Consider the following 14,207-nt stretch of genomic DNA (forward strand, 5'->3'; position numbering starts at 1 on the left):
GCTGCTTTTACATTGTGTGTGTCAGTTGTGTTGTGTTGTGTGTAAAGTGTGAAAGTTGGTTTTTGGTACCTCTTATTGTTTTGTATACTTTGTTTATTATTATTTTTATTATTTATTGTTATTGGCCACACCTACCCAGTCATCTTACCACCAAGCCATGCCCACCAATTAAGCCATGGCCACAGAACCGGTAGGGAAAATTTTTAGATTTCACCCCTACTCTGTATCTCTCTATTCTGTAATGACTTGCTTCTATCAATATTGCTTCTGTGTTCCTGATTTGTATGCTGAATTCTGCTATATAGTATTGGATATAAAGAAGTTTTTTACATATAATTGAATCCTGCTGAAGTTCGTTTACTTGTGTGCTGGCCGGATGGGCTGCAACAAACTCTGCAATTGCCATTTGTGACATTCATTGCTGGCTTCTGACAAAGTTAATGGGAAAACTGACAATGTCATAAGAGTCAGTCATGTGTCAACTCACTTTACTACATGAGATTCACTTAAAGATTGTAACTTGAACTGTCAGAACTGCAGTCATAAATCAGCATAATGCCAGCCTAAATAGACCAGACAAAAAACACAAGATGAGCTAATTCTACTTTATTGTAAGGCTACATTAATAGAAATTTATGTTAATTTAAGTCTGAAAGTATAAAACCCTCCTGTCACTTTTTACTACCTGATAAGTTAGGTTGGATCCTTTCTAAGTTTCTTTCTCTGCTTGTTACTCAGTTACAGGCTGCTCCCTCTTCAATCTGATCTTTCCCTAGACAAATTCTCTTCCTCCTGCCTTCCAAGACCATTCCCACATTCCATTGTAGGCAGTCACATGATTTTCCACTTTACAACTGCATTGCCTAGTGACAGAGTACTCAGTCCCAATTACTCCCAAAAACTTAGGAATGTATATGGAAGCCATTCCTGCTCAAATTTAGTTAAATTTCTGTTATGCATATGTGCAATATGCAAACTTTATCCTTGTGGCTGTAAGTATATTTAATAAATAATAGTATTTTAATTGATATGACCTGGAAATATACTTAATTTAAAACGTTGTTTTAACTAGGCACAATTCCTTTCTACTTTTATTTCTAAGATTCTTTGAATGTGTATATCTTTGCAATAAGTTGGGGGTTTTCTGCAAGTCCACCACATATAGAATATACAATGTTCCTTTCATCTCATGGCATTTCCAGGCAAATGATAGTTTGGAGTAAATTTGATAGATATGTTCCACAGTTCTTCTCATAGGTATGTTGGCATTGCTTCTAAAGAGTTTTCATCCAATTTATCATACATGCTTTTTTGTTCTCTTTTTATATCATAGCTAAGCAAAGATTTATATATATATGGCCTAATTGACAAAAATTCTGACATTTTTCTTAATGTTTCTCCCTTTGTATACATTGAAGCAGTTCAAATCAAATTTTAGTGATATCACAGGTGGCCAGAAACATGTCCTTCCTTTGCTTTGTTTTTTTAATCAAGTTTTTATTATTTTTTTAAAAAAATTATACATATCATTGTGTGAATGGTGCAATGTTTCAGTATCACACATTTCAATACATATAAACATATTCCTAATTATTATATTCCATTTTCTTTATTTCATATTATTTACTCCTACCTTTTACACAAAATTTTAATTTTCATATAAATATTAGCTAGTATGCAATAACATCTAAACCGATGTGCTTTAACATCCGTATTATCTTCCATTATAGTTTCAATCGTATAACCCTCAAGAAAAAAAATGTTTTATTTTCTCCTGTACACTATATTTCACCCATTTTTACATCCCTCTCCTTTCCTCTTCTTTATCCTCTCTCTTTTCTCTTCTATACTTCCCTCTCCTTCTCTCTACTTCCCTCCTTTCTTCTCCTCTCCTTCCCTCCTTCTCCTGTCCCCTCTCTATTTCCTCTCTCTCTTCTTCTCTGCTTCTATCTCCTTCCCTTTCTACCCTTCTCCTCCCCTCCACTCTCCTCTCTCCTTTCCCCTCTCTACCCTTACTCTTTCTCCCTTCCTCTCCCACTCCTTTCCTCCACTCCATTTCCCTCTCTCTTTTTGTTGTTGCATATTATATTCCCAATACCTGTAGAATATGATGTATTTTCCAATCAGTATCTCTTTCAACTATAACCATACAGCTTCTTTAAATTGCATTCAAAATAAAAGAAACAGACTTAATTACTTACACATATATTATTATTAATAATAATGATCATAATTATACTATCATAATATTAATTAATATTAACGATAATAATTTTATACACATCAGCATTCTAGTCATATATATCTATGCAACTGATATATTATTCTTTTGATTCTAATATCACTTCATTAATCAAACAGCATACCATCTAAATATCAGTTTCTAACATCCTCACATTTCAAGGTTACTACTATTTTCATTCTTTGTATTTATTTTTCATATTTCTTTTCCTAACTTATTTGACTTTGTGATACATTGCTTTATACCCTTCCATTCTAAACTTCCACTAATATTTTTCTTTTTCTTCCCCTCCATATTATTATATTCAAAGACATGATACTCTGTTTTATCATTCATATTCCCATTCTCTAACTCTTCCTTTCTATATATTTTAAATTTTATTTAATACACATAAATATATCTACTTTCACTTTACCTACATGATAGTCATATTTTATACACTTTTAATAATACAATCATTCAACCATATCATTCTAATATTAATACAATTATTACCATATAATCATGATACATCTTTAACTCTTTTCTCCCTTCCTCTCCCTCCTTTCCTCCACTCCATTTCCCTCTCTCTTTTTGTTGTTGCATATTATAATCCCAATACCTGTAGAATATGATGTATTTTCCAATCAGTATCTCTTTCAACTATAACCATACAGCTTCTTTAAATTGCATTCAAAATAAAAGAAACAGACTTAATTACTTACACATATATTATTATTAATAATAATGATCATAATTATACTATCATAATATTAATTAATCTTCTTAATAATTTTATACACATCAGCATTCTAGTCATATATATCTATGCAACTGATATATTATTCTTTTGATTCTAATATCACTTCATTATACCAAACAGTATACCATCTAAATATCAGTTTCTTACATCCTCACTTTTCAAGCTTACCACTATTTTCATTCTTTGTGTCTATTTTTCATATTTCTTTTCCTAACTTATTTGGCTTTATGATATATTGCTTTACATCCTTCCATTCTAAACTTCCAGTAATATTTTTCTTTCCCCCCCTCCATATAATTATATTCAAAGACATGATACTCTGTTTTATCATTTAAATTCCCATTCTCTAACTCTTCCTTTCTATATATTTTAAATTTTATTTAATACACATAAATATATCTACTTTCACTTTACCTACATGATAGTCATATTTTATACACTTTTAATAATACAATCATTCAACCATATCATTCTAATATTAATACAATTATTACCATATAATCATGATACATCTTTAACTCTTTTTCTCCCCTTAACCAATATCTCTTGTCCACATCCCTTCCTTTAATCCTATCCTTTTTTAACTTGTCTCCCCTGTTCTCCTCTTCTTTCATTCCATCTACTTTGAGGTTTATATTCTGAATCCATAATTTAATTTTTCCTCCTTGCCCTGTCTTTTCCCGCTGTTTGAGAGCTTTCTATTCTAAATTCTATCATTTACCTGTTCCTCCCATTTCTTTTTAAAATCTTTTAAAGTGTTTTCCCCATTTTAATTCCTTAATTAAATTCTTATTAATTTTAAATCCTCCTTGTTACCTTCTGTTTGCTGGTTTCTCAGTTCTAATTCTCCTTCTATTCCAGTTGATAATTCCATTTTTTCCTTCTTGTCCTAATCTTTGCTTTTCATCTCTTGTATGCAATTTTCCGGTCTTCTATCTATACAATCCAATATTTCCACGATGTCTTTGTGAAGTTCCATGATAAGGTCCTTAATTTATCTTGAGTTATTAACTCCATTTCAATTAGGGCTCCTCAATCATTCGTTCAGAAACCAGACCTCCCAAACAAGTTTAAATGTCTCACAATGTCTAATTATTTAAATCAGTTAGTTACTTCAGGGTACCTCCACTCCTCAAGTTGTTTTTGTATTTTCGATAGTATTTAGGGGTCCAGACACCAATTCTTTTTTTTTTAATATTCCAGTCTCCAGTTGTTAGAAAGTAAATATACATCGTTCAACAGTTATTTCACAAAAATTTATTATCAGCAGCAGACGGCGCTCTTTACTTCTCCCTGCTCTCTACTTTTACTGTGACTCTGCTGCCGTTCTACTTTTATTTTGATACTCCCAGTTTATTTCTCTTCCTTAGTTTATCTAATAGCTCTGTTGTTTGAAGAAAAGGTAGGTTTATAGTTCCAGCATTTTAATATTAAGAATGTAATTCTTAATATAATGTCTTTTATTTGGGGGATTCCATTTCCCACTTAATTTTCTTTTTAAACAGATAGCTACTTCTTTAAACTTCCAATGTGTTTTTCCCCCCCACAATAGTTGCATGCCACTGTAGCAAACTGCTCTAAAACGTATTCTCCTTAAATTTTTTGTGGGGTCCAAATTCAGCTGTAAATCTTCTTACCCAGACGACACACCGTTCAGCATTTCTCTACTCCTGCACAAACTTATGGTTCTGGCTTTTCCTCTGCTTCATGGTAGCCATTTTGACTGCCGCTGCTTCTAGTCTTTGGATGAGGGGGTTTTCCAAGTCAGGGAGGGAAGATGCAACTCCCCTTGACCTGCAAGGCAGCTCCCCTTTGCTTCACCACCCCTCCAAGGTGGCTAGGGTTTCTAGTGAAGCCCCTGGAAGAGAGAGCTCGGAACGGACCTGCAGAGATCGCAGATCTCGCACCGAAAGCGCTGGAAGTTCAAACTTTGTTTTGTTTTGAACTAGAATGATGCAAAGTAGACCTGAATGTGGATTTGTTTATGTAAACTAGTGGCTTGAATTAAGACCGCATCTTATTGGAACTAACCCAATAAGATGAAGTCTTAATCAAGCCAGTAGTTTGTCTGATAGCCAGTAGTTTGCCTGATAGTTATAGACAAATTTGACTCTTCATAAAAACAAGCCTTAAATGGGAAATTGAAGTTCACTGATATTGATACTGATCCATTGTTTTCACTTAATATTGAGACTTTAAAGGGAAAAATGTGAGAACCAAAAGCTGTCTGGTCTATATAGATAAGTAGTACTCCAGCTCAGGTTACTGAATCAGGTACTTAAAATAACATATTACTTGTTAATTCTCTTAAATATTGCACACTTCAGAGCTAGCAAGATTTGATGCTCTCTCATCAGCTATCTTATAAAGAAGGTATTACAAAATACTATATTTAATGTAAGTGGCTTGTGGTATGAGTACTATGTTTACCACAATACTCTGACTAAATATAATAACATGACGAAGGTTTTCAAAATGCTCAGACCCCTCTGCTTAAATATGTCTCAAAAGGTATAAAATACAGATGAGTTATTATATAAATCAGGCATGAAAGCAATAATTTGCTCCTCTTTCTGAATTAACTACAATATGTACTGTTTACTGACCATTCTTCCTAGTATAGGAATATTGCTTTAGAATTGATAAAAAGCAACGGATATCAAGACAGTAGCTCACCTATCAGTCCTGGAACATGTTTGCCTTTGAAACTGAAGCAGATAGTGATATTCAGACAATTCACTTGTTGTAAGCCTTCATGACACTGAGGAGCTGTGATGTCAATGGATGCTGGCAGGAAAATTGAAATATCCAAGGTAATGACAGGCCGTGATCTTAAAACAATAAGAGAAAAGAGATACTACATTATCTTCCATACTATCATAGATCTTTTTAAGTTTAGGGGAAAGTGGTTCCTATCTAATTAACTTAAGAGAACTCTTAATTAAACTTGCTTAGAATATCAGCTTTAATATTAGTACTGGAAATAATCAGTTATTCCCCAAATATTCCAACCCCAAAACAAATACTTTTCCTATAATAATTAAAAGAGACAGGGGGGAAGGGGAGGAGAGGGGAGGACAGGACAGGACTTTGGATACACCACTACCATTAAGATGCATTACCGGAATAAAAAAAATTCAAATAATGCAATGACCTTTTCTACTAGATATTTAATAATTATAGGTGAAAGGTAAGGGTAAAGGAGTCCCTCCGGATTTTACTCCACTAGTCATTGCAGACTATAGATGGTGGTGCTCATTGCCATTTCAAGACCATTGAGCCAGCACTATCCAAAGACATTTCTGGGTCACGTGGCCAGCATGACAACCTGGACCATTATCTTCCCACAGAAGTGGTACCCATTTATCTACTCACATTTGCATGCTTTCGAACTGCTAGGTAGCAGGAGCTGGGGCATGGACGGGAGTTCATTCTGTCGCATGGTGCTTGGATCTCAAATCTGCACAGCTGGCCAACAAGCCCAGCATCTTAACCACTGAGCCACACCTCCCAGTAATTATATTTTAATGACAAAAATTATAGAACAAATGAAAAAATACCCATATGGAAACAAAGTTTATGCTAGCCAAATAAAAACTAGACCTAGAAGCCCAAAGAAGTAAATTAGGCTAAAACATATGAAGAACGGTTACAGGAATTGTGTATGTGTAGTCTAATAAAAAAAGGACTAGGAATGTCATGCTAGCAGTATTCCAATATCTAATATCTACCACAAAAAAGAGGGGGTCAACCTATTCTCCATTCTTCACACCTGAAGGAAGAACAAGAAGCAACGGATGAAAACTAATCAAGAAGAGAACCAACCTAGAATTAAAGAAAAATTTTCTGACAGTAAGAACAATAAATCAGTAAAACAAATTGCTTCCAGAAGTTGTGAGTGCTCCAGTGATGGAAGTTTTTAAGAAGAGATTGGACAACCATTTGTCTGAAATGTTATAGGATTTCCTTCTTTAGCAGGGAGTTGGACTAGAATACCTTCAAGATCCCTTCCAACTCTGTTTTATTCTGTTAATTACATGCAACAGTTCTAAAAGAGGTTAAGAGAGATCAGACAGCTTCATCTGAAGGAATAAACTGTAATCTATGACTGAAAAATCCAATCATATAAACCTATTCAAGCAGTTATTCAAGCTTACTATACCATATCGTAATAATACTAGCAGTATTTTGAGAGAAAAACATATGTCCCTTTTTGCTATCTAGAAACTGTTGTAGGTTTTTTTTACTTCTGCTTTTCTGAGAGTAAGATGGTTATGTTCATATTAAATTCCTAAATTCAACAGGGATTCATTCTTTTTTCCATATAGAGCCATTCAATGAGTTTCACACTACAGATAGTCCTCGAGGTATGGCAGATCACTTAACGACCATTTGAAGTTCAACAAATGCCCCCAAGCTACATACAACCCTGTTTCAAAGTTACAACAGTTGCAATAGTCCCCTCAGTCATTTGCCCTTGGACAGCACATCCCACCCCTCTCCCCCTCTGATCCCCTCCTGTGCTTGGGCCTCTTCCCCATGCCTCCTGGCAGTCAAACAGGCTGCAAAAAGCTTTTCAAACTGGCTCCCTTTAGAATCCAGTTCATTTAACATTTGTCATTTCCTCCAAACGTGATGGACATACACCATTACAGTCATAACTCTCCTATCTGTAATCAGCTGCATATTCACTACATACATAAAATCATATAAGTATGAGCATAAAATCACAAGTACATGATTTCTATAACTGGTAATAGATTAGTCAGCTGCTTGTCTAAACTCTACAGAACGCTCTAACTGTTGCCTGTGGTGTGCCTTTTAAGGAAACATAACCAAATATGAGCTCAGATTTGCTTCATTCATTTCACTTAATTTGAAATGAAATGAGTGTGAGAGAGCTGAAATTGATTCCTATTTTTTTAATGCAGGATTGGATCAGCATATTACATTGAAAAGATTTGGAAATGGGAACCACCTGAATAAGTGCAACAAACAGAAAATAAATAGCAAAAGCAAAATGGATATTTTTGCAAACTTATTTTAAAATTAATTACAAAAATTCTTTATCAACAATATAAATACAATACAGATTCAAAAAGAAGCACAGTATATCCAGCTGGCACAGGGATATCCATCTAACCTATGACCCCAACTTCATGACATATTGCTTGCTGTTCAGAAAATCAACACCTGTTTTGCATCCCAGTTTTTGGGTATTATCTCTTGCTGCCTCTCCTTTCCTTCCTCACGCTTCAATCAATCTGCCCAAAATTTCACTCAACACTTTAAATGTCTATCTATCTGTAACAGGACACAGTTGCTTCCTGAATTACACATATTCATCTCTCTTTCCATACCAAGTTAGGCTAGAATAGCAAAGCACACACACAGACACACACTTGTACAATCCCTCCAGTAACATTCTATGAGACAAAATATTTATATTTTTGTATTTTTCTATCTTGCCTTCAAACTTTTCTTAAAAAAACAGTGAGCTATCATAAACCAAAAGGATAAGAGACATGAGGCATTAGAATACAGGACAAAATGGGAGAGAAATTACCAATTTTTCAAGACCATAATCAGGTGATACGTGATAAATGAAAATTATTCTCAAATCGTCAACTTTTTGCTTGTATGAAGCATACATACTGTTTATATGAATATGATGGAACAGGCAGAATTTATGTTACCCCATTAAAGTAGTGAAGGCTGATATGCTGATTTTACTAGCCTATTCATTCAGGCCACTATTTGTAAAACTGCATAAAGAATTTTCATTACAATTGCTGTTTAACACAAAATTATGCTGATCTCATAATAAGGAGAGGGAATTCTTGATGATTCTCTTTAATTCCATCTTCTCTTTCTTAGAAATCACATGTCCACCTAAAAGCAACACTCTGTGGCGGGGTGAAACTCAGCCGGTTCTGTCCAGCTCAGGCAAACTGGTAGGTGTGGGAGGCTCTGCCCACTCATGCCAATGTCAGGATGTCACTTTTTTGCGATGATTTGAAGCCTCTTTGCATGCGCACATTTGTGAACCAGTAGGGAAGGTAAGTGAATTTTACCCCTGCTCTGTGGCCTAAAGACGTTTAAAGAACATGTTAATATTGATTTATTAGATAAACAAGATTTATTATTTATCCTGCCTTTCGTTCAGGATATCCTGCCAATCGTACATGACAGTCCTTTCTCTCCTCCCCCCACAAAAACAAATTTATAAAGTGGGTTTGTTATGTATTTGAACTTTAAGAGGGAAGTTTGGGCAGGAACGAGCACGTTGCTGATTGGCTGATGCCTCAGCCAAAATAGTATTTAAAGAGGGGTTTTTGCTGTTGGTCTTTTGCTGGGTCATAATAAACTAAAGAGCTGTTGTCACTTGTGTGGTCTCCTGCCTCGTCATTGCCCAAACTTAACATTGGCGACAAAGGTGGGATACTGAGGCAGCGAGACCAGGAAAAGAGCTGAAGGAGTACGGATTCGCAAAACCCAGCCAGTATCGGAAGCGGTTACATAGCCATGTCCAGCTATACACCGCCAGCGCCATTTGACCCTGCCAAGGAGAAATGGGGGTCGTATATGGCTCGCTTCGAGTGTTTCCTCAAAGCAAACGAACTACAGGGAGTCTCGGACAATCGGAAGCATGCTTACTTCCTGAGTCACTGTGGACCAGAGGTTTTCGATACCGCCGAGTCGCTGTCAGAACCAACGCCGGTACAGTCGGTACCATGGCAAACGCTGCAAACGACACTGAAAGCACACTACACTCCGGTGTCGTCGAAGTTTGTTCAGCGTTTCGAGCTAAGACAGCGAGTTCAGTGCGAGGGCAAATCGATAAGCGTGTACATGGCCGCATTGAGGAAAGCCGCGAACCACTGTGAGTACCGGGATTTGGATGACTCTTTACTGGAACAACTCATTTGTGGGGTCCGAGACATTCGTTTACAGAGGTGGTTGCTGTCCAAAAGCAACCTGACCCTAGCCCTGGCCCTGGACGAGGCCAGGGCACACGAGATGTCCACCAAAGCAGCAGAGACTCTACAAAAACCGAACACACCAAACACCGGCATGAAAGCAGCGCCAGTCCACAGCGAGGTCTTCGAGGCCGAATCCGGGGGCAAGGAAGAAGAAGAGGTCTTCTATACCGGGAGGTCGGAGAGAGGCGACCGGGACGAGTGCGTGAGCTGCGGAGGCCAACACCAACGACAAAATTGCAGATTCAAGGACGCAATTTGCTGGCGGTGCGAAAAGAAAGGGAAGTTTGGGCGGGAATGAGCACGTTGCTGATTGGCTGATGCCTCAGCCAAAATAGTATTTAAAGAGGGGTTTTTGCTGTTGGTCTTTTGCTGGGTCACAATAAACTAAAGAGCTGTTGTCACTTGTGTGGTCTCCTGCCTCGTCATTGCCCAAACTTAACAGGGTTGGTCTGTGAGAGGCTGACCACCCCAATTATCCATTGAGCTTCCAGGGCTAAGGGCAAACTTACATTTAGATTTCTTACTCCTGGTCCAACATCTTCACCACTACACCTCATTGGTTTTTTGATATTTATGACTAAGCTACATCACACTATGTGTCTTATTAAGACACACTTAATGTGTCTTAATAAGGTTTGTTTGATTTTTTTAACTTTATATAAAATATAATGTAAAATAATTACAAAAATGACACTTTGACATAAGTAATGCATGTTCATATTTAATGAGCAATTAAAAATTACAGATACCCCATCATGCAGGTTTTATTATCTTAAACTTAACCTATTAAGCAAACTCCTTTCCCATTTATTTATTTATTTTATTTATTTATTTAATCAAATTTTTATACCGCCCTATCTCCCGAAGGACTCAGGGCGGTTTACAGCCAGATAAAAATACAGAAATCATACATAGTAAAAACTAATTAAAAAACTTATTTAAATAGGCCAGAATTTAAAATTACAATTAAAATGATAAAACCCCATTACCTAAAAATTAATAATTAACCCGTTAAAATTAAGTAAAACTTTTAATTCAGTCCCGCTTGGATAAATAAATGCGTTTTCAGCTCACGGTGAAAAGTCTGAAGATCAGGCACTTGGCGTAAACCGGGGGAAGTTCGTTCCAAAGCGTAGGAGCTCCCACAGAGAAGGCCCTACCCCTGGGGGCTGCCAGCCGACATTGTTTGGCGGACGGCACCCTGAGAAGACCCTCTCTGTGTGAGCGTACGGGTCGGTGGGAGGCATGAGGTAACAGCAGGCGGTCCCGTAAGTACCCGGGCCCTAAGCCATGGAGCGCTTTAAAGGTGGTAACCAAAATCTTAAAGCGCACCCGAAAGACCACAGTAAGCCAGTGCAGACTGCGTAGTAGTGGTGTTACATGGGAGCAACAAATGGCTCCCGTTACTACTCGCGCAGCTGCATTCTTGACTAGCTGCAGCCTCCTGGTGCACTTCAAGGGCAGCCCCATGTAGAGAGCATTGCAATAGTCCAAACGAGATGTAACCAGAGCGTGAGTGACCGTGCATAAGGCATCCCGGTCAAGGAAGGGGCGCAACTGGCAGACCAAGCGTACTTGGTAAAAGGCCCTCCTGGAGACGGCCGCCAGATGATCATCGAACGACAGCCACCCATCCAGGAGGACACCCAAGTTGCGCACCCTTTCCACTGGGTCCAATAACTCGCCCCCAACAGTCAGCCGCGGTTGCAGCTGACTGTACCGGGGTGCCGGCATCCACAGCCACTCCGTCTTGGAGGGATTGAGCTTGAGTCTGTTTCTCCCCATCCAGACCCGTACGGCTTCCAAGCACCGGGACAGCACTTGACAACCGTTGGGGTGGTCCGGGGTGGAGAAGTACAGCTGAGTGTCATCAGCGTACAGATGGTAACTCACCCCGAATCCACTGATGACCTCACCCAGCGGCTTCATATAGATGTTGAACAGGAGAGGCGAGAGAATCGACCCCTGAGGCACCCCACACATAAGGCGCCTCACGGATGATCTCTGCCCCCCTGTCAACACCGTCTGCGACCGGTCGGAGAGATAGGAGGAGAACCACCGATAAACGGTGCCTTCCACTCCCAAACTCTCCAACCGGTGCAGCAAGATACCATGGTCGATGGTATCGAAAGCTGCTGAGAGATCTAATAGGACCAGGGCAGAGGAACAGCTCCTATCCCTGGCCCTCCAGAGATCATCCACCAACGTGACCAAAGCTGTCTCCGTGCTATGACCGGGCCGGAAGCTGGACTGGAACGGGTCTAGATAGATATTTACCTAAATACCTATTTAAGTTTAACTCTCTTGGGATATCAGAAAATTAAGGCCTCGTTTATTTTAGGGAAATACAAGTCCCCCACCATGAAGAAATAAAACCTTCATTTAAGACCCAATCCAGAGGCTGTGATAGCTTGTACAGAACAAGTATAATGTTTTTGACTCATTTGTTTAATTGGTTCTCTTTATCCAGTTTTAGAACTTGTGGGATCATGTTTTAATTGATATTTATGCAGAAATATTAAATATTCAAACAAGATTGGAAACTTTTAATCACTACTTATATAAATATAGGACCAAATTTATGAAATTGCTTACCATAGAAAAGTGTCAAAAATGAGAAACCATATGTCTAAAATGTTTAAACAGATCAAGGATATAGCAATTTTCTATCAATCAGTTCAGACATGAAAATCAGTGACCATTGGACATACCCAGGAAAAAAATGTCACTTCATTTTTTTCCCAGCATTATCAACCTACTTTGATTATTTTCTAGCAATATTCAAGTTACACGAGAACTTGCTCTTCCTGAGACCATCATCTGCGAGCTGTCCTTAAATACCACATTTCGATTTTTACTTTGTTACGGAACTCCAGATTAAGACATCAAACATGCGAACAAGTTAACTTCACTACTAACCTTGGCAGCTTTCTACCCACACCCAATAATCTTTCTTGATGACATTAACTTACCATTTATTAATTGGGCCCTAAATGAATGTACAACTGAACCTATAGATGCAACCCTGTACAATACTGTAACTAATCTGGGACTTGTTCAACTAGTAACAACACTAGACTCAACAACTGCCTTGATCTCATCTTCTGCAACAGTTTAAATTCAATTTATGGACTACAAATAAAAAAACATTCTCCAACAGGGACCAAAGCATGATTGACTTTTGTCTCAACTTACACCTTCTCAAAAATCATAATGATGGGATTCCCTGCTATAACTTTAAAAAAGCCAACTATGATCTCACAGACAATGAACTATCATATCTTGGTTGACAAATTCTATTCTCTGGTTGTAATACTGCTGATGACCATTACAACATTTCTTGCGCGAAGTCAAAAGAATCATTAAACTTTATGTACCACTAATATCCCACAAAACCAAAAAAAATAAACTTCCAATATCAACAAGGAAATTACAATCCAGAAAAAAATCTCTTTGGCAAAAAACCAAAACTATGTAGCTAACTTCAAAAACCGCTACAAAAACCTATGCCAACAAATAAAGACTGAATGTAACAATTATCACATCAAGCAAGAAGAAAAACTTCTAAGAGGGAGAAGAAAGGAGTAGGGAGGAAAGAGGAGAGGATGTAGATAAGAGAGGGGGAGGATGGTTATGGAAAGTAGAAGAAGGTAGAGAAGGAGAGTAAAAGGAAAAGGAAGGGGGTGGTGACCGGGCAGACCCGATTAATTGTATATGATGGTACATTAAATATGTTATTGGATATGTTATTGGATAAGAATGTCAAAATAAAACTTTTTTGAAACAAAGCAAGAAGAAAAACTTCTACACACAAAATCCACCCATGCCTTCTATAATTTTGTAAACAACAAACTTAAAGACTCGAGATCCATCCCACCCCTAAAAGGACCAAACAACGAAGACTGTATTAACGAAACCGTTAAAACCAATTTCTTTAACACATTCTTTGGCTCAACCTTTGTAAACAGCAACAACACACCCCCAATATTTTCCAGTCGTACTACAGATAATTATAATGATTACAGTGATCTTATACATATTGATTTTACAGAAGACAATGTTGAAAAGGCACTACACAATCTAAAACAATCTCTATATATTGGACCTGATGGACTATGTGCATACTTCTTAAAAAAGCTTTCCACTGCAATTGCAGAACCTCTAAGCATAATTTTTGAAAAATCTTTCAGTACCAGCACCTTGCCCTACTAATGGTCACAAACCAAGATCATATCTATCT

General features: G+C 37.5%; 1 protein-coding gene across 15 annotated transcripts in view; it reads right to left on the reverse strand.

Moving 5' to 3' along the window:
• Positions 1 to 14,207, reverse strand: part of ITGA9 (integrin subunit alpha 9) — a 762,385-nt gene that overhangs the window by 593,330 nt on the left and 154,848 nt on the right. For all 15 annotated transcript variants that reach the window (XM_058183141.1, XM_058183147.1, XM_058183148.1 and 12 more), the window contains one exon: positions 5,661 to 5,815. In XM_058183141.1, the coding sequence (XP_058039124.1) occupies positions 5,661 to 5,815 (155 nt within the window). The remainder of the gene's footprint in view (positions 1 to 5,660; positions 5,816 to 14,207) is intronic.

Source organism: Ahaetulla prasina, chromosome 4 (assembly GCF_028640845.1).
Source record: "Ahaetulla prasina isolate Xishuangbanna chromosome 4, ASM2864084v1, whole genome shotgun sequence".
Taxonomy (NCBI): Eukaryota; Metazoa; Chordata; class Lepidosauria; order Squamata; family Colubridae; genus Ahaetulla; species Ahaetulla prasina.